Raw genomic sequence first — 21772 nt, forward strand, 5'->3', positions numbered from 1 at the left:
ATAATTTAAATGAAACATTTTTCCAAATTAAAACATCGGATTTTATTTTTCTAGAACATTTTTTGAAGTGAAATAAAATTGTCCCTCCTTCTTTGACTAAGAAGCGCCACTTGGCAACAGTTTAGTGAGATTCACCAAAAAAGGATAGCCGCCATCCACATATTGCAGAAGTGCTTTTTTTTTTTTTTTACATTTATATTTAAAAATAAAAGCAGTGTTTGTTTTTTTTTAATAAATGTATTTTAAAATATAACAATATATTCTTTCCAGATTATAGATTTACGATTTAACAAACTTATTTATTTTTTTCAAATAATAAAATCAGTATTTTTTCTGCATTTTTAATTTTTTTTTTTTTTTTTTTAAACTGGATTTGAAATTGAGGCAGATATACAGTTTAGATTGTAAAGATAGATAATAATACATTCAAGTTCAGAATTTATTGTTTGAAACAAGGAATATATGGAAAAGAATTATATTTATTTCCTTAATCCATGGATTTTCAATAATGGCTCATATCACCAGAGGAAATGAAATACAGTTAGCAAAATTATCAATTATGAATAAACATATTTTGCTTATCAGTACATATATTGAAAAAGTTATTTAAAAATCATTTAAAAGGCATAGGTAAAGGATATCATACAGCCTGGGCAATCCAACATTGAAATAAGTTCAATTATTTGCGGAATATTTCTGCCCAGTCAGATGAATAATCCGAGGGGAAAACTGGAGGTAATAGAGTAATCTGAATATTTGAAACAAATTCCAAATTGGAGATAACATCCAGAATGTGTAAATATTTTGCTCTGTTTTTATACATTGAGCTTTACCTTTTTGGCTAAGATCGTCTTGAAAATATTATCTCTTTTTAGATTACACCGTTATGTTATATATCAAAACGTGGTTAAAATTTAAATTGATTTTGAATGTATACCTGTTTTTTAAGCACTTACAAAAATTTTTATAAGTTTTATCATTTAGGCACTAAAAAAAAAATTCATTTATTCTATTTTTCCCTTTGTTTAAAAAGAATTTCAATTTCATTTCTTTTATTTTTTGCTTGTTCTTATCATTTCATCTATAATATAAATCTCACCTATCTGTTTAAATGTATGCACATATGTATGTATATTTGCGTGTCTGCCTTAAACTTTTGACAGAAGCGACGGATTTTCACAAGATCGGTATCGTTTTGAAGCTCGACCCTTTTCCTCCACTCTCAACTGGGCACTTTTCTAAAGGAAGGGTCGCTTTTTTTTTTCGCCAATATTTTCGAAAGTCATCCTCTCTTCGATTGACTAGACTTAATTTAAACCTTCGCCACTTCTGGTTTGGCAATGAACAAAACAGCAAAGATGTTACTTTTTTTTTTTTTTTTTTCCCCACATTCTTTTCCTCCTTCGCGGTACGAGTTTGAGCCTGCCTGTCTGCTACCACTTTTTTTTTTTTTTTTTCTCAACACACACCTCCGGGCAACACCGGGCACCAAGGCTAGTTAAAAAAAAAGAAAAAAACCCAATTTCTTTTGTTTTTGTTTTAATTTTGTTTTCTTTTATTTGCATTATTTTTTTTCTTTATTCGTTTTTATTTTATTTATTTATTTATTTATTTATTTATTTTTTGCCCTTAAAATAGAAATCAGTAATCAATATTGTGGACTAGGAAGTTAAGGAAAGGAAGTGGACCTTTTCATATTTATCTAGTTTATTATTAAATGATCAGTTGCACACAGCAAAGAAACCTAACAAAGTTGAAATTGATGAATCATTGTTTAAAGAGAAAATGCTGCGTTTGTTAAGATAGAGTCGAGAAATCAACTTTTTTTTTTTTTAAATATGTTGTTTTAAACTAATACAACAGTACTTAATTGTTATGTCGGAAATAGTAATATCTTTAAAAAAATTATGAAAATTCATTGAATAGAAAATTATTTATGGATAAAGTAATTTTTACGGAAAACTTTAGTTTGCCTCAAACTCTACTTTGGACCCAGCAAACCACTGATTTTCCTTTGCAGACAGAAACCACACTAGATGATCTGAAAATCACCCCTTGTCAAGTACATGATATCATAAAAAACCTAGACACCTCAAAAGCATGTAGACCTGATATAAACTTGAAAGCTATTTTGAAAACTATTTTCATTATTGGTACAGCTGTATTTGTTGTTATTGCAACAACAGCGTCCACTATTGTCAAGTTGAGCTGGTCTCATCTTTGGATAACCCATCGAGATTCCACTTTCGAAGGTCAACCACCTGTGAACCCAAGAGCTCAACCAAGTCCTACTTCATGGTTGTAGTCTAGATTTTCGGTTGTCTGATATGTTTGTGCCATCCAGGTAGGAATGTATCGAGAATTACATTACAAATTAATTTTTCCTGTGGGTTACGAACTGCATGCAAGACAGATGTTCAAGTACAGACATACTAAAGTCATCGGATGTATAAATTTTGTAGTTGGAACAACTTTAAAAATAAAAATACAGAATGAAAAAAAAATTATATAATTTAGTGGTTCTTCTTCGTTAGAATAGCGAAATCTGACAGTTGAAAAATTGAGTTTTTATTAAAAACCAATGGTATCTTACTTTTTTTATGTTAACTTCAACTGAAAGCAATCTTATCTAATTGTCATGTCGAAATTAGTTAAATATTACTGCATTATTACATAAAACATGTACTTTGTACAAATACATGATTGTGTGACATTCACCATTAATTGTAATAAAACGGATTGAGTCATTTCTGACTTGATGCTGTTTATCTCAACTATCATATAAAATTCACTTTGTGTGTGTGTGTGTTCCTTTCTCATAGGTTCCAAAATGGCTGAGCCTATCTTTTGCAAATTTCACAAAAAAGTAATTTATATGTCTGGCAGTGTTCTTAGATATGTTTTGTACAGAAATTCATCTGATAAGTATCACAAATCGAACAAAAACGATCTTAAAAATAACATTTCTCTCTTATAGATAAACATATTAATTTTTACAGGTGAATATTTTACGTTACACCGGCAAGGGAGATTATAAAATAGACGCAATTTATGTCTTATAAAAACACATTTATTATAATCTGGAGATATAGCATAGTGGTAGAGCATTCAACTACAGATCGAATGATCCCCTGTTCAAGCCCGGTTGTACCTCGTCATTTTATTTATTTTTATTTTCTTATTAATGAGTCCAATTTAAAATAAAAGGAAAGGTACCATTAAAAATCACTGCAGATCATTTCTTCGTTTGTATATTTTAAAACTAAACATTAATCAGAAGTGACTTTCCAGGGCATTCATCGTGAAGCCCAAATATCAGTTGACGTGATATTGTAAACAAACACAGACAGAATTTGATGAATAACACTATTATTTTTATTTATTTATTTTTTGGGCGAATTAGTCCATTGAGCAAATTATTCTTCGTAATGTATAATATTCAATAGAGGATTCTATAATAAAAAACACGAAATATTTTTTATATTCATAATATTTTTCGTGTAGGGTAGCAAGTATAAAAATAGTGTTTTTCTTTTTTGGAGATTTTTTGTTTCGAATTAGCGGTTTTGAAATTTTCAGACCGCAAAAGCTAAAAATCTAGCGATTTTCTGGAGATTACCCCCCCCCCCCCTGATCTAGCGGGTTTTTCAAATCTCAGTTGGCAACACTGCTGAAGAGTAACCAAGGGAGATAATTAAAACTTTATTTCTACCCAAGGAGTTACTCTTGTGCTCAGGTGAGTTCGCGCACTTGCAATTTTTATTTTAATTATTATTTATTTTTTTAAAATCTTTATTTCTTTACCCTGTATTTTTAATTGTTAATTATTATTGATAGTAGGAAACTATTGATTGTGTTTTTGCAATTAACCAACCGATCTGTGTACAAAATATTTAATCACGCCGTGTTTTGTTAGCATTTACAACTTTACACTTGCTAATAAAAAAAAACTTTTTTTGTTTATAACTATAAAAACATTTTTTGTATTTTATAAATTCACTGTTAAAATATTTCTCCCTGAAATTAAATTCTAATTAATATTTCAGTTCTCAAAATCGGATTATGTTTGAATCTCTGATCACTGATGAGACGCACTTTCGTTACTTAACTGAAATAATGTTATTTAGAAAGACCTTCTTAACAAGGGGAGGGGTTGTGTTATTATTCTGTACTTTCACTTAACAATTTAATAATTAAAAAAAAAAAAAGGGTGCTAATGCACTTACTGATCCGCGCTAGTTTTTAAATCGTATTTCCAGGTTTAATTTAAGTTTTATGTTTTTTTTTTAATTCTAAGGTTAGGTACAAAACATCTTCCCCTCCCCATGTTAAGAATGGCTTTTTAAATAATAACGTTATTATTTCAGCACAGCAGTGCATGAGCATGCACTGCATGAGTACCTAAAAAAAAAAGATATCGCAAAACTTGAATTAAACTTTAAAATACTACGTTAAATATACCACAGTAACAAAAATGTGCATATACCGCTGTTTATTTTATTTTACTTTTTAATAATTTGTCCTGAAATAAAAGACTAACAATCAATTTTATCCGCAGTGTCGACAAGAAAGACAAAAAGCCGTTGAGAATCTTTTAAAAAAAATAATTGTTTTATTCAAATGGAGTGCACTTTCATTCGATTCCTCCATCCACGTGGTTCAACGGAAATCCACTTCTCGAGTCAGCGATTGTTTTAAAATCCATATTCTTTTTAGCTTTTTTTTTTTTTTAACCAAAAATGCTAAAAAAAAAAAAAAAAAAAAAAAATATGAAACTAAGATTCCAGAAATTGTAAATTCGATCGATAGTCTGTTTACTATTTTAAATACTCATGCTTTCTATAAATGTTAGGGGTAAACGTGTAATAGCTGACCCTAATCGGGGTTGCCAGATTATTTGAAGCCAAATTTTTCAGAAAAAATGCTAAATTGATAACTGTAGCAAATTTTTACAAACAAAAAAAGCCAAATTGAAAAACAGTGTGTGTTCGTTAAACTACACTACCCATTTCATTGAAGAGTTTATCTCCCAAATATTTGCGTCTTTTTTTTTTAAGACTTTACGTTATTATTTAAAAAGCCATTCTTACATGGGGAGGGTGTTTTTTTACTATTCTATACTTTAACCTTACAATTGAATAAAAAAAAAATGTCATAAAACTTTAATTAAACTTGGAAATACGATTTAAAAAATAGCGCGGATCAGTAGCACGACTAGCACCAAATACAAAAACAAAATAAAAAAAATAATACGTAAGCTTATTTGTTAATTATTTTATCTTTTCCATGCGATTTTACGACACATAAAGGTTTTCTGGTATTCTGAAAATGAATATTGCATGTAAAATTGTCGCCAACACATAATTTGTATGTAATAATGTTATGCTTTCCAACAGCAAGCCAAACAATGCGCATTTTGCCAAGACCGTCTTAAAAAGGCCACGATTTTGCGCATCTACACGTTGCTTATGGCAAGACTTTGGTAAAACTATACAAACACCGTGACAGCGAATTAACCCTAACCCTAACCCCTAACCCTAACCCTAATCCTAACCCTAACGCTGTCACGGTGTTTGTATAATAATACCAAGACTTTGTCAGCGACAATTTTACATGTGTTATTCATTTTCAGAATACCCGAAAACCTTCAAATGTATTCAACTTAAGGTGGAAAGAAACAACAAATTGATTTTTTTTTAACATTGAGCATTTTCTTAATGATCGGTGTTTACTGTTCTGTTGTTAAAGTAAACATTTATCGCTATCTATACAGAGAAAAATGGTTACATTGAAAATGTTAACTTTGGAATGAATTGAAGAGGTAATTTCCCAAATATTTGCGTTGGCTGACGTACACGAGTTAGACCCCTCTAGCGAAATACGCATCGGCTCCGATGTACGCAGTTCAATTGAGGGAACAAGTGAAGAATTTTTGCGTGTGTGGTCTATTTTTTATTTATTTATTTTGGCTTTAATTTGCGCTTTTTCAGATTATTATTATTATTATTTATTTTTATTTTGGTTTGAACTTTGTGCTTTGCGAATTATTTTATTATGATTTTTTTTCTGCTTTTTTGGGATGGATATTGTTTGGGGTGGTAGATTATTAGGTATCGGCAAAACTGGGGGGGGGGTAAGTACTTTTTGACGGACCGTCTTTTTAAAAATCTACCAAAAATCAGGTAATTATCCAATCAATACGAAATTTTCAGCGATTATTAAGAGAAGAATGAATTTGTATAACAGTGTACTTATTTTTCATAAACGATATATATATATATATATATATATAATATATATTTGCTTACAAAACCCCCCTTGTTTTGAGGGGGGTTCCAAATATGCTTAAAATAATCATCTGAATTTGAACAAAACATTGTGTTGTTGTAAGGGACAGGATTATAGATTTAAAAAAAAAAATTGTTTGCATACCTTATTTTGATGTCTGAATATCAGAACTTCGATTGTGTTTAATTATCCCGCTTTTGAGTTTTGAAGTGTGAAATTCGGTGAATATGTTAAGTAAAATAATTAATTTAAGTTAAGCAAAACAAAAAAATAAAAATTTTAATATTTATACGAAAAAAGCCATTTTAAAATCTTTGATAAATAAATTAACAATTTTTTTTTAGCGAGCCGAATAATGCATGACCATTATTAAACGGGGCATGCTTTGAAGAATCGATACAAAAAAAAAATTTGATAAATATTGTGCCCTTTGTGTTAAAAATAGCATCATTTTTTCGATCCCGTTGGAAAACGTTTGCCACCTTTCGACTACGGTGAACCAAACGCACTGAAATAATTTTTTTTTATTCTGCTTTAAATTGCCCCCCCCCCCATTTTGGGGAGCCTGGTCCCCACACATATACACATTAAAAACCAAACTCATACCTCATACAAATGGTCACCCATCTGGTACTGGCCAGCCCTCAGCGTTAATAATACATTGAAATTTTCGTCACTGAAAAATAAGTTTTTTATGGCCTGTTTGATTTTCCATAGTTTGCTTTTTATTAAGTACAAACGTAAACATTGTCTAGATCGACGCGAAGTAACTGGTTGCCTATATGAATAAGTGGAATTATTTGAAATCCAGGTACTTATATTATAATATTTTTGCATATTCTCATAGAAAATCACCCTAAATCTTAGTTAGACAACAAATAAATAAATTAATTATTTCAAAAACCTTTTTTTTTAAATATTTATGTACGTTTTTTGTGCAAGACAAAAAATGTCAATTAACTTTTTGGGAAAATTTAACATTTAAAATTTAATTAAAAAGTAGAAAAAGTTTTACATTATTCTGTTTTCTATATGATAAAATTCAGGATTTTATCTTTCTGTAAAAAAAGTTACTCAGAAATAATGGATTTTAATAAATGCAATTTCGTTTTAAAAAAACAACTTGATTTTTCGGCCATTTTTGGCGGTGTTTAGAGATTATAGTTATAGGTAATGTAAGAAATTTCTTTCCTACACACTCCATTTCCTCCCTGCAGTAGCAAATGAATTGCACAAACAAAAGCCATAGCTTTTAAACTCAAAATTTATTCACAAATAACAGCAATGAAAGTTCTTTGGTTCTGGTATAGTCCTTTCGCAAAACGGTGGCCCGATTTGCTACCATACATGGAGCCTTAAGTATGAATTCCTATTGTTGGAATTTTAGTTCGTTTTTCCTTTAGAAGGATCCAAGATGTTCATGGAGAACACTGCGGGAATGATGGCGCCTATAACCAGGCATAATGTGAGCCCCTTGGGACTCAAGATGAAATAAGATAAGATCCAATACTTGGATAATAACATGTCGAACTGTTGTAGAATGTCCTCCTTGATTTGAATAGGTTCAGCAAAATAAATTGTCTCTGTAGAGATGTGTCCTACATTTACCATCTGTTTGGTGTCCATGAAGGAATTGTCTTGGCTCCCTAGAGAGGGAATCGCTGTGAGTCTATCCCATTTCGTGTTTTTTCTTAGACTGAAAAATAAATGCATGAATACAAAAAAGGAACTCCTGATCTTAAATGGAACACGTACATCAAATCTGCTGCCAAGGCCGCTGGAAAAATGGTGAGATCTTTCTATCGATCCAGTAGATATCCCACTGCTGATGCAATTCTCTATCTATATAAGAGCCAGGTACAGCCAAGGATGGAATACTGTTGCCACATCTGGACAGGAGCTGCTAGAAAGGACTTGTCCTGCCTTGATAGAGTTCAAAATAGACTTCGTAGCCTCGTAGATGATGTCCTTTTCTCTTCCCTGCAACCTCTGTCTCACAGGAGAGATGTTGTGAGTTTGTCTCTGATGTATCGTTATTTTCATGGAAAGTGTTCAACTGAGCTTCAGTCTATGGTCCTCCTCGCCAAACTTTCGCAAGAAACACTCGTCTAGCTGAAAACACTATCAATAATTCCCCTCACTCTTTATCTGTGCCTAAACCTAAACGTAGATTCCATGAACAAAGCTTCTTTCTTAGAACTGCACGCCTGTGGAATTGTCTTCCGTTTTCCTGCTTTCCGGCTGATTACAATATGGTTGTGTTCAAGTCTAACGTAAATAAGTTCTTGATGAGCCGTTCCATATAAGTTATCAAATTTACCAAATTTTCATTACTAATGATTACTATATTGACCAATTTCTACTGTACACTCTTTAACCCTTATCCTTGAGTGGCCTCTTGGCCTTGATAACGTGGTGATTCTTGTGTAAAAAAAAAAAAGTCAAATCACCTGACACATTCAAATTTAAACCAATCACAGACCGGCTACTAGAACTGTATGCCCGGCCTAAAAGAAAGATGGCAGTTGTATGTGGAATTTCTCACAGTAATTAACAGGAAAATTAGTGCAAGTACTGCAAGTCCAAATTAGCACTTGTGGCTATAAACAAAAAGCTTTAGCGTGTACCTACCTATCACGGAATGTTGTCGGTGTTTTTTCTCACATCGAAACACAGTGAAATGTTATTTGGTGCTAGGGCACTTATTGATCTGTGCTATTTTTAAATAATATTTTAAAGTTTAATTAAAGTTTTACGATACTTGTTTTTATTAAATTGTTAGGTGAAAGTACAGAATAGGTACACAACAGTAACCCCCTTCCGTCCTCATGTTAAGAATGGCTTTATAAATAATGTCATTGTTTCAGCACGGCTCAATAAGTGCATGAGTACCCCAAAATAAAAATTTAAATTGTTCAAAACATGTTTTTTTTTCCCCAAAGCTAATTGGGGATTTTTTTTAACTACCATATTTTTCATGCACACGCTCTAAAAATGTTTCAAAATTATCCAATATTTTTTCACTTGTCATGTTATAAGGGTGTTGTGTACCTATTCTGTAATTTCACCTAACAATTTAGTAAAAATATGTATTATAAAACTTTAATTAAACTTGAAAATACTAATGGCTTCCCGTGTGGCAGGGATATCTCCAGAGAAGACCCTAATTTATCTTATATGTGCTGCTGGGTTGCACTTGCTTACACCACCGCATTTATATTTGCCCTCTATCATCCCCACAACAGTGGAGTTACTATCTTTAAGAGTATATCTGAGAATATTGACCACATCCTGTCTGCTCATCCGTCGGCTAACATTCACATTTGTGGTGATTTCAATGTCCATAATGTAGAATGGCTGACCCACTCAAATAAGACAGATGATGAGGGGCGGTTCTGTCATGATTTTGCCATTGCCTATGACCTCACTCAGATTGTTTGCGAGCCCACCCTTGTGCCCGATACTATCTAAACCTTGTAGACCTTTTTCTCTCAACTTCCGCTGAGCTATATTCATGTTCCGTTCTATCTCCTCTGGGATCCTCCGACCACTCCGTTGTATCAGTTAAGATAAAAATGGAATGTAATAAGTCTTCAGACATACCTCTTCACCGTACTGTATACCGATACTCTATGGTTGACTGGGATAGCTTCCATACATTCATATCTGATCTACCTCTGCAGTCCATGTTTAAAAAGGATGTGTCCTCTATAGTATCAGACCTGACCGAATGGTTAATTGTAGGCATAGACCATTTCATACCATCCAAAAATTCCAACAAAAACCTACCAGCAAGCCATGGTTCTCCCCAGAATGTGCTGCTGCCATCGCACACAGAAATCACTTTTTCCATAGCTACTAACGTAATAGATGTACTGAGACTAAAGCTGCTTTCAGGACTGCAAGCAACCACTGTAAAAGAGTAATAAAAAATGCAAGAGAGCTATATGCTCAGTCCGTTAAATCCAAAGTAGCTGAGCAGCGGCTTGGTTCCCACCAGTTTTGGCAAATAACAAATAGGATCCTGAACAGAAGCGTGCGTTCTATCCCAACCATTATCAATGGATCAGAGGTCATCTCATTAGCATCGGACAAGGCCAAACTATTTGCCAAGAACTTTGCAGCTAATTCTACCCTATGCGACAAAGGCCATCAACTCCCCGTATTTCCTCCTACAACACATTATGCAACATACAAATATCTGTGCGTAAGGTCGCCAAGCTAATCAAGAACCTTGATTCCAGTAAAGCAACTGTCCCTGACAGCATTCCAATTATAGTGTTAAAAAGCTTCAACCTGAACTTGCTCCCATACTTACAAAACTGTTTAAGCGTTGCCTTAAGAAGTGCTTTCCAACACCCTGGAAAACCTCATTAGTATGTCCTGTATTTAAGAATTCAGGTGATAAGTCATCTCCCTCTCAGTACAGACCAATAAGTCTCCTGTGTGTCATGAGTAAGTTGCTGAAATCCATATTAAATAGAGAAATAGTCAACCACCTAAGCAGAAATAACCTTCTTAGTGACACGCAATATGGTTTCCGTTCTGCTAGATATACAGCAGATGTGCTAACGGTTATATCTCATAGGATTAGCGAATCTCTCGACAAAGGCTTCCTTTCTAGGGCAATTGCCCTTGACATATCAAAGGCCTTTGATAAGGTATGGCATAAAGGCCTACTTCACAAGATTTCCAGCTGCGGTATAACTGGAAATGTTTTCTCAATCATTAAATCATTTCTCTCTGATAGGCGCATAAGAGTAGTGTTTGATGGGCAAAAATCATAGGCCTGCAGTATTAATGCTGGAGTTCCTCAGGGGTCCATCCTGGGCCCAACTATCTTTCTGATCTACATTAATGATCTCCCAAAACACATACTTAAATCATTCGTTGACATCTTTGCTGATGACAGACCATCTATGGCAACACATCAAAAGCCGTAAATGACAGAGTTCTCTGATTCTCTCTCCTCTGACCTTGAGCGCGTGGTACAGTGCAGGAAGAGGTAGTTGGCTACTTTTAATGCATCTAAAACCAAGCTCCTATCTTTACATCATCAACGCTCTGGCATCAATTGAAATGAATGTCTCTCGTCTAGGGGAAGCCCCATGTTTTGATAAGCTTCTGGGTTTGACCTTTACTCCTGATCTGAAATGGAACATGTACATCAAGTCTGTTGCCAAGGTCACTAGGAAAATGGTAGGATCCTTCTACTGCTCCAGACGATATCTCACTACTGATGCAATTCTCTATCTATATAAAAGCCAAGTACGTCCAAGGATGGAGTACTGCTCCCACATCTGGGCAGGAGATGCTAAAATAGCCTATCCTGCCTTGACAGAGTACAAAATAGACTTTTTGGCTTAGTGGAGGATGCCCTTTTCTCTTCCCTGCAACCTCTCTCCCACAGTAGAGACGTTGCAAGCCTATCTTTGTTTTATTGTTATTTCCATTGCAAGTGCTCGTCTGAGCGCTAATCTCTGGTCCCCCCCTCACCAGTCTTTCATGATGAACACCCGCATAGCTGAAACCACTGTCAAAAATTTTCCCCACTCTTTATCTGTGCCTAAATCAAAACGTAGATTCCATGAACAAAGCTTCTTTCTTAGAAGTGCACGCCTGTGGAACTCTCTACTGCTTGCCTGTTTCCTTAACTGACTTCAACTTGGATGTCTTCAAGTCCAACTTAAACAAATTCCTGATGAACCGCCTCCTTAAGTAATGACACTTCATCAAATCTCCAATACTAATGAATACTACAACACTATCCCATTGATTACTGTACATGCAATAACCCTATCCCCGAGTGGCTTCTATGCCTTGATAAGTGGTGACCTCCATGTAAAAAAAAAAAAAAAAAAAAAAAAAAAAAAAAAAAAAGCGCAGCAGATCAGTTAGTGCACTAGCACCAAACTACATGTCACTACGTTTCGATGAGCTTTTTGTATATTTTTGTTTATTGCCACAAGTGCTAATCTGGACTTGCACCAATTTTACTGTTAATAATTGCCTATAACTATAATTTCTGGCCCAAATATTAATTAAAAAAAAAAAAAAAATATCCATAAAAAAATAATCATATAATAACAAAATAATTTGCAAAGTTCAAGCCAAAATAAAAAATATCCATCCAAAAAAAACAAAACAAAAGAAACAATTCAAACAAGCCAAAATAAACAAAGTCATAATAAATAAGAAAAACTAGGCGCTCCCTAAGTCGAACTGCATACAACATCGGAGCCAATGTGTATTTCGCTAGAGGGGTCTTACTTGTGTACGTCCGCCTTTTGACGCTATTTTACAATTTGTTATTGTGCAAAGGGAGACAACTCTCATTTACTAAGATTCGTTCGTTTTTTTTCATCTCATAATTTAGGATGCTCGATCTAACGATATTTTTTTTAAATCAAAGCATTAAAAAAAGAAAGCTGCGACAAATTTTTTTTAATGATTGATAAAAAGTATTTTTTCAAATAAACTTCCGTATTTTTTTTTATTTTTTCTTTTTATGGAAAAAAAATCGTAATAAAAAGACGCAAATATTTGGGAGTAAAACTTATGAAATGCTTCGGTTAAAAACATCCATAGAAGTTGTGAGAATTTCTCTCACAAGGTTTTTGCCCTGGCAGAATGAAAGAAAACCAATCAGAATTACAACACGCTCACCTTTTAAACTTCAAACAAATTTTATTCAAGCAAAAAGATCCAAGTTGCAAAAGATGTGTCATCTTCAGCTATCTGCCGTAATGGGCTAGTAACACTCCAAAGGGGTAATGGTTCATCTTCGAGAAAAGCTGGGTACAAAACTCTGCTGACGAAGAATGCTGCAACAGGTGAAGAGTTGAGTGATATCTTCCAAGATGGATACTGCAAGTCTGGTAGTCTCAAGGAGTCCACTGTAGATAACTGTCCAAATGGCGGACAAATGACACGTCAAAATTAATTTCCTCTCTGACAGACATTATATTGTAATGATTAAAGTCAGTTGATTCACAGAGCACAACAGTGTGCGATAATATTATAATTCGTTCAACATGAGGGCATTGGTGTTTGCAAATGATAACATTTCGCCCAACATTAGGGCATTAAAACGTCTCCATAAAACAGTGATTTGAGGCTACAAGCCTCGAGTGAGAATTCGAACATCCATTTCAACCTGTGTATTTGTTGAATCTAGTGATCTGAAAGGATAAATTTGGCGCCAAGAACACCTTCGCAATTAGTAATAACAAGCAATCTGAATGGTTCAAACAAAATCTGAGCGGACAAATGGACCATTGAGAAGCCTGCAGAATTCCTCACAAAGTACACAAAATATAATAATGACGTAAAAATTATATGTTTATATATTTACACACACACACACACACACTTTGTTTTTTCAATTTGGCTTTTTTGTTTGTGAAAATTTGGCTACAGTTATCAATTTACCCTTTTTTCTGAAAGATTTGGCTTCAAATATTTATTATAGTCCGGCAACCCAATTAGGGTCAGCTATTGGACATGTTTACCATGTCAGGTTTATTTTTATAAATCTCAAAATAAAATTTTCAAATATTCCATAATTTGTTTTCCATGTGGATTAAACCTAACGGTATATACATGTTTTGACGAGTTGACAAGAAAGGGAAAAAAATGGGGCAAGAAATAAAAAATAAACAAATAACTGGCTGTATTTCTCCTTTGGTTTCTTGGTAGTTTTATATAATAACTCCCGTCTCCAAACTAGAGTTTTTAATGAGGTTTTTGAGTACCCCGAGAACGTCATTGAGCGATTTAAAAAAAAAAAAAAAAGTACAACAAATATATGGACTGACGTACACGAGTCAGACCGCCATTGCCAAATACAATGCTGTGTTATTTCTTCATTTTGGAACCACTCAGTGTTTTTAGGCTAAATTTCATGAATTTAACCGTTTTTATATTTTTAAGTTTTACCTTTTTTTTTTTTTCTTTGGTTTGAATTTTGCGCTTTTCAGAATACTTAAATACATTTCTTTTATGTATTTCCAATATTTACCTCAACAATGCAGTGTAGTGTGTGTGTGTGTCATGACGAGATGACACTTATAAAGGGACAGTACATAAAACAGTAACTTGATTTTTTCAGCACGGTAACATAAGTGCTTGAGTACAAAAAAAAATCTGGCAAAATTCATGTAGAAACAACATGGATGGCTAGAAACATGAAGAAATAACACAGCATGGCACGTTCAACATTGTAGCCGGTGCCTATTTGACAATGGGGGTCCGACTCGTGTACATCGGCCAATAAATGTTAAAAGAAAAATAAGTTACTCTTCTATCTATCTGGATAATTTTTGTGCAGCTTTACTTATTTTAAAGCGTTGATTTACTTAAAAGTAAAAATAGTGTCAAGTCTGTTGACTTAGAACTGAAAAACGTGGCAGTCTTGTTACATCCATATCAATAATCGCTTAAAAATCGAAAATTAAACAAAATATTGATTGAAACTTTGCTTAATTCTAGATGAACAGAAATAATTTAACATTGGTTGTAACTGAAAGAGTTTAAGTTGTGAATGTTTTACGGTGAAGGGGTCATAGATTGAAGCTCAGTCGAGTACCTGTCATGAAAATAAGGATAAAATAGAGAGGAAGACTTGCAAACAAAAATTACCCCTTTTCTTTTAAATTTTTTTTTTTTATATTAGTAGTAGTCAAAGTAATAGAAGTGTAAATTTGATAAAATTGGATTACTTAAGTGGAACGGCTCATAAAGAACGTGTTTACATTAAACTTGAAGACGGCCATATTGTAGTCAGCTGAAAAGCAAGCAAACAGAAAATTTCACAGGTGTGCAGTTCTAAGAAAGGAGCTCTGTTCATGGAATCCACGTTTAGGTCTAGGCACAGATAAAGAGTGGGGGGGGGGGCTATTAATACTGTTTTCAGCTAGACGAGTTTTTTTAGTGAATGTTTGGCGAGGGGGGGGCATAGATCGGAGCTCAGATGAGCACTTGCCATGCAAATAACGATAAAGTAGAGACAGGCTCGCAACCTCTCTTCTGTCAAAAAGAGGTTGCAGGGAAGAGAAAAGGGCATCCCCTGCTAAGCTATGAAGTCTTTAAACTTTTGTCAAGGCAGGAGAAGTCCTTTCTAGCAGCTCCTGCCCAGATGTGGCAACAATACTTGTTCCTTGGACGTACCTGACTCTTATATTGATATATATCTACTGGATCGATAGAAGGATCCCACCATTTTTCCAGCGATCTTGGCAACAGGTTACATGTTCCATTTCATATTGGGAGTAAAGGTCAAACCCGAAAGCTTATACAAAATTTGAACCAAACCTAAAAAAAAATATTTCCTTTAATATATTTTACGAAACCTACTTTTATTATGTAAGTTTATTTAATAATGAAGAAATATTGAAATTTTGGGGAAATATGACTTGATTTTTGCTAGATTTTTAAAATATGGGTATGTTTATGGCTTCAAAAACGTCACTACATAGGAACATTGTTTTAAAGCGTCGATAATATAAACGGTTTTAGTTTTGCTAAAATAAAAAATAATCGCAGTTTATTTGAAGCTTTTTTTAAATGGTAAAAGAGTTAGGATTTTAATATTCGATTAAATTTCATATGGGTGGGTTAAAACTTGCATGTGTTGGAGGTACCTAACGACCTACAACGGCTGACTAGTCCCTTAAATGGAGATGAAAAACTATTTTGTAAATTTTTATTATATTTTTTAATTGCTTTCTAGTGTTTTGTTATTTGTTTTCGACATGATTGCCTTCATGGGTAAAAGTCTATTATACTGCTGTGAAACGGTGTAGACTAATACAGTAATACCTCGGTTGTTGAACGTTTTGGTGTCTGAACCAAAAGTTGGAGATTTTCTTCTCTTGGTAGTTGAACAAAACTTTGGAGTTCGAACCGCCAGCTTCACTTCAAATATAAATAAGCAGTGGTGTTCCTCGATGAAACGTTGTAATTCATACTGGTTGTAATACTTTTGAAGTGTAGTATGACAACCCAACCTTACTTCGCCAACGTTGCCATGTGAGCCTGAACTTTGTGCCGAAAGTTATATTTAGAGCAGCATCATCACAACCCCTTTAAGAGTTTAGACGGTGTCCGAGTTATTTTTAGCACATTAACATGGCACCAGAACCACGCAATTTGATTGATCAACCCCTTTTTTGCGTGGGATGACAAAGGATATAGAGGTGTCCAAAATGTTTTAAAAGAAATAAATAAAAGAGAGAAAGAAATGGAGAGAGCTTGATCATAATTGTTCTTTGAAGTGTTGCCATGAATGATTGTATCATCTGCATAAATGTCAACTGAACTTATAATGTGATTTGAGAGATCATTGATAGAGATCATGGAACAGTTTGGATCCAGAATAGTTCCCTGAGGTATGCCAACATCGATTGCTTTAGACTTCTGCCCATCAACAACTATTATAAACCTACCAGAGAAAGCATTTGATGGTGGAAAAGACATTTCCAGATATTTCATAGCTAGCAAGCTTGTGACTCTGACATTTGTCCCAAACCCTATTTAAACTCTAATATATCGAACTATTATTTAAAAGATGAAGCTGCTGTCAGTAGATTCACTGATCATGTGATATTACTGTCAGCATATCAGCAGTTGATCTTTTTTACAAAGGACTCACCTCTTATTAAGGCCCGGAGGCTACTTGAGGATAAGGGTAGTGTATGGTAGTCATTGGGACAATAGCGTAGTAATTGTTAGTAGTGGAAGTTACTTAAGGGGACTGCTCAGCAAGAACTTGTTTATGTTGGGCTTGAAGACAACCCTACTGTAGTTAGCTGGAAAGCAGGTAAATGTAACAGTTTCACAGGTGGGCAGTTGTAACAAAAGCTTTGTTCATGAAATCCACATTTAGGTTTAGGTACAGATAAAAAGTGAGGGAAATTACTGATAGTGGTTTGAAAGCCATATTCTATATATTTTGACTGAGATGGTTGACAATGTTTATGACAGATTCAAGCAACTTAACTCCTATTAAGGCATAGGAAACCGATCTGTATTGAGACACACAATACTTATCTCCAGTATTTTTTAGTATTTGGCAGACTGATAAAGTTTTCTAAGATGGTGGAAAGTGTTTTGACCCTTGTTTTGTCTTGTAATCAACAGCTCCTTCGGGCTAAGGTCAAAGTGTAGTACCATATTCTGATTCTATACTTCAATTTCCTGTTCTCAATTAGTCGAGGAGAGATCCTTCATGACTGAGACAATTTTTATTTTTGTTCCTTTCGTCACATTAAAAAACAACCCTGGTATCTAACTCTGTCCTCATGGTGAGGCAAGGTAAATAGGAACAGCTGATATCCGTAATGTTATGTATTAAATAATAAAAATAGTTATGACTATTAGGATATTTTTTAAATACTGCAATTTGTAAGGTAAAAAAAAAGTTTGATGGGCAGTGTTATCTCCTGCTTTTAAAATTATTGATATTTGATTTTCTATGATATATTTGCGATATAATTAAAACAAAATATACATTGATTAATTAAGTCTTTTTTTTTTATTTTTTATTTTTAACAGTTATTTTTTTAAGAAAGAAAAATCGGAGATGAGTGCAATCAAAAGAAAGCGACATAACACGGACAGTCAGGATGATCGTAAGTATCACACTTGATGTCATTGGTGATTGGTGAAAATAAACTTGGCACTATTTGCGTTTTGAATTTCTAATGACTTTTTAAACTTGTTACATTATGCATGTACAGATTTTATCAGATTTGAGCTCTGTCATGGCAAGAAGAATGCTCTTGTCATCACCTTCTCAGATGTGACAACAGGATGCCATCTCGGAATGTATCTAACTCTTCTATAAGTAGAGGATTGCATCAGGAGTTAGATACTTTCTGGAGTGTGTGATGCTACGTCTTGGTTGAAAAATCCCAAAAGGGAATTTATCCCCAAAACATATCGTAAAATAAAAATGTGTACGTGTCGGCCGTAGAATTATCACGACGAAGTAGCACTTTACACAAATTCTGGACAGTAATTCCGCTATGGAATGTTCTTATGAGATTCACAGTTGACAAAATACCAGGCAATGAATAACGGAACAACATGGTCATATATATATTATACACATGTCATTTATTGTGCATTAAAATTCAACAACCAAGACAAAATATTAAAAGGAAATAATAATGAAAAAAACAACAGGTCAAAAAAAAAAGGGGGGCCGGTGGAAATGGTAAAGAAAACTGTTCAGATAAACATAGCCTCTTTTCTTTCCTTTTTTTATCTTTTTTATGTGAAATAATGGTTGAGTCATATGAGGCAGTAGAAATAATTCAAAGTAAGAAAAAAACAATTCAGTCCAGCAAGTCGACATTCATGAAGTAGGGGGGGGGGATGATATTGAACGATACTTAGCTGTGAGGACGTGCAGCCAACCATGGTTAGATATTCGATAAAAGTCAATGTTCCAATGTTTAGTGTGAGGCAGTCCCGCTTTGCTGATGTGCGATTCGATGTCCTTCGAAGTTCGTTTATCCACTTATTTTCCTTTATTTTTCCTTCTCGCTTGTTTCTCAATCACCGACCTTGGGACATCTCATTCCCACATATCTGAGCCCAGGTGCATTCATAAATTTGATGTATTCCCTTTTCGGCTCCAGGAATAAGACTCAGTTGAGAGGGTCACCATTTCACTGTATAAATCACGTTGCTGGTGTTCATTGTGTCTTTTTGTTGTCCTCCCCAATCGGGGATGTATACCATTTCAATATCTCTGAGCCAAGGTATATTCACAATCTTTGGCATTGTTACATGAAAGGGCTGCCCCCTTCTCATGTAAGTAAGAAGACACACTAGATAAGTGAAAATGATATTAGGAAAAGGCTAGAATTGAACCCTGTAGGCAAGTGTTAAAGATAATGGAAATTGGAATCTTAGGAATTCAGTCCATTGTTAATTCTATTAGAATAGCTAAATATTAATTATGTCGGATAAAGAGTAGATTGTCCATTCTTTTAGAAATCTGGATATTAAATATGTCAGTTAAAAGAATGCACAATGCGAGTTAATAAAATATTGTTTAAAAATAGGTTAGATATTAAACAATTAGAATTGATGATTCTTTGTTTGCCAAAAGTGTGTTGGACAGACATGTGGATCCACGTGAAAATTAGTCACGTTGGGGAACACACTTCTGACATCATAAACAAAGGAGATTTCTCAGTATAGAAATCGAAGGTTTGAAGTCAGAGGGTCAATGAGACTCAAAGAGCCCCTTAGAAGCAAAAGGAGGAGAGTATACCATGTAGTCAAAAAGGCTCGAGTTCCTGACATCACCAATCGGCCGGTTAAATAATAAAGAAATCATCTATGTTTGTAACTGTCTTGTGTCGTCATTCCTTACAACCGAAAAGGTAAATGTGTTTTTATCATCTTGTAATGAACTTTGTATAACCCCTTACAAGTATTATGTGCCTCCTTCATCATCAATAATGTATCTTCTCTCCTCTAATATGTGTTATAAGAACTGTTGCATCATATCTCCCAGTTCGTATTAATGTGTTAACAAGAATCATCCCAGGCTGATATAAACGTCTCCCTCCGTATTTATCATCACAGTCGTCATGATGTTCAAATGTTATAAATGTGTCTCTCATTATCATCATCATCTGTTCTGAGTCTCCGTTAATGCCCACAATATGAACCCCCTATGCAATAATATTCCCTTTTCAGCTCGAGATTAAAGTTGAGTGAACTTCCAATTTATCAAGCGAATCATGTCGGTTGGTGTCAATCGCATTTTGATTATCAACATTCGTTCGGCGATGTGATCAGCTCCATTTCTTTAGACTGACTCCCGTGTTTTTTTTTGGTTTTTTTTCTCCCACGTAATTTCCACTGAAAGTTTTTTGCTTTTCTTCTTTTTCCCGCATGCTGCTTCGTTTCGGGTGGAGGTGGGGTTTCTTGCCGTGGCCTTGGTATGTGTCTTGACAAATGACTTAGTGAAAGGAGGATGGAGTGGAGTGTCTAACTCGCTTCCCTTCATGGGTTCACGCATGGATATTTCGTTGCCGAATGCCTCTATAGCAATGGGATGGGGTGGGGATGTCTGACATAGATATTCAAAATAAAATTTAAGTGTGTGGGGGGGGGGGGTACTTCTGCATTATGCTCTGTTTTCTTGTGACTAATGCTAGAATGATCCATCAGTTTTCCCAGCAACCATTAAGTCTCCCATATTAATTTGAATTAATTCTGTTCGTACCAGTCAATAGTTCTTCCTTAATAATCAGTTCAACATTGACTTTGTTCCTGTCAAACTGAGTTATGGTCCTTATTTAGTCTTACCCGGTCCATCCTCCCAGGCTTTACCTTTCTTTGAGGAGTTTATCATTAATTACCTGATGTATGTGCTCCTACCAAGGAATACTGATAGGGCTGCTCAGGCTATAAGCACATTGTACTTTCTTTTTAACCTGACCGTGTGTCTAATCTCCTGAAGAGGCAAATAACATTAAGTCTGCTTTTTTAGTTCTGGAATTAAAGACAGTCAAAAACAAGAAGGTTTCACTCATTTCGATTAGAGCAAAGCAAGCATCTGCATGTTAATGATGAGAGAGAGTTGCTTTTTCCTAAAAAGGAGGAAATCAACAAAATCTTGATCACTACTGCTCTTCAAACTACAGCCATAGTTAGTTGTGTCATCTGCATAAATGTCAACAAATAATTGCAGAATTTATCTTGAAAGATTCGTAATGAAAATCTAACTTGAGCTCAGAAAAAGTCTTTGATCTATTCTGAGCTCGAAACAATCGCTTTTTTTTTTTTCCATATAATTTTTGTTTTAGTCTCTCCAAAAAATTCTTTAGCATTAATCTAAGCACATTTTAATTCTTCAGCTATAAACCTTGCAAAAAACCCCTTAATTTTTTATTTGTTTTTATTATCATACAAACGTATGTAAAAATATTTTTCTCAACATTTAATCTATCCATAGTATTTACTTTCATTATTCTTGGTTATGTTTACAAATTGTAAAAAAAAAAAGTATCTTAATTTTATAGTGTTTGATTTCAACTTTAACTGTACTTCAGTCAATTAATGTTCCTCTCTTTTCTAAGAGCTACTTATTGCTGAACCATCTTTATCAAGAGAAACAAAGATTCTTAACATCACTATTTATCAAACCCTTAAATGATGTATAACTCCACTAAAATCTTGTCAGCAACTGATTTAATGCTAAATCTCTTTTGTTACAATGGTTTCAGCCAAACAATCTATTATTAAAGTAAGTTATTGTCAATGAATATGTCATATGTTAAAAAAACAATTGATAATGTGAAAATTGTTAATACTGAAGGATTATTTTGAACAACTGAAATTTAATTTAAAATCCTTTCTATGTCAAATGCTTAAAACTAACCAATCAGAAACTTGTGTATGGGGCTATCTCTTACACTTGTGTGAAACCTTGTTAATGATATCTATTGTGGCATCAAAC

General features: G+C 34.0%; 1 protein-coding gene across 16 annotated transcripts in view; it reads left to right on the forward strand.

The window, feature by feature from the left end:
- The window catches only part of LOC145294027 (uncharacterized), a 234371-nt gene that overhangs the window by 103671 nt on the left and 108928 nt on the right, over positions 1–21772 (forward strand). For 11 of the 16 annotated variants that reach the window (XM_080140995.1, XM_080140998.1, XM_080141007.1 and 8 more), the window contains one exon: positions 17842–17918. In XM_080140995.1, coding sequence (XP_079997121.1) covers positions 17842–17918 — 77 coding nt within the window. Of the gene's footprint in view, positions 1–3072; positions 3737–5711; positions 5822–17841; positions 17919–21772 lie in introns of those variants that run through there. The other 5 variants (XM_080141009.1, XM_080140999.1, XM_080141004.1 and 2 more) reach the window with 5 other exon arrangements.

Source organism: Euprymna scolopes, chromosome 15 (genome assembly GCF_053919585.1).
Source record: "Euprymna scolopes isolate OS-2025 chromosome 15, ASM5391958v1, whole genome shotgun sequence".
Lineage (NCBI taxonomy): Eukaryota > Metazoa > Mollusca > Cephalopoda > Sepiida > Sepiolidae > Euprymna > Euprymna scolopes.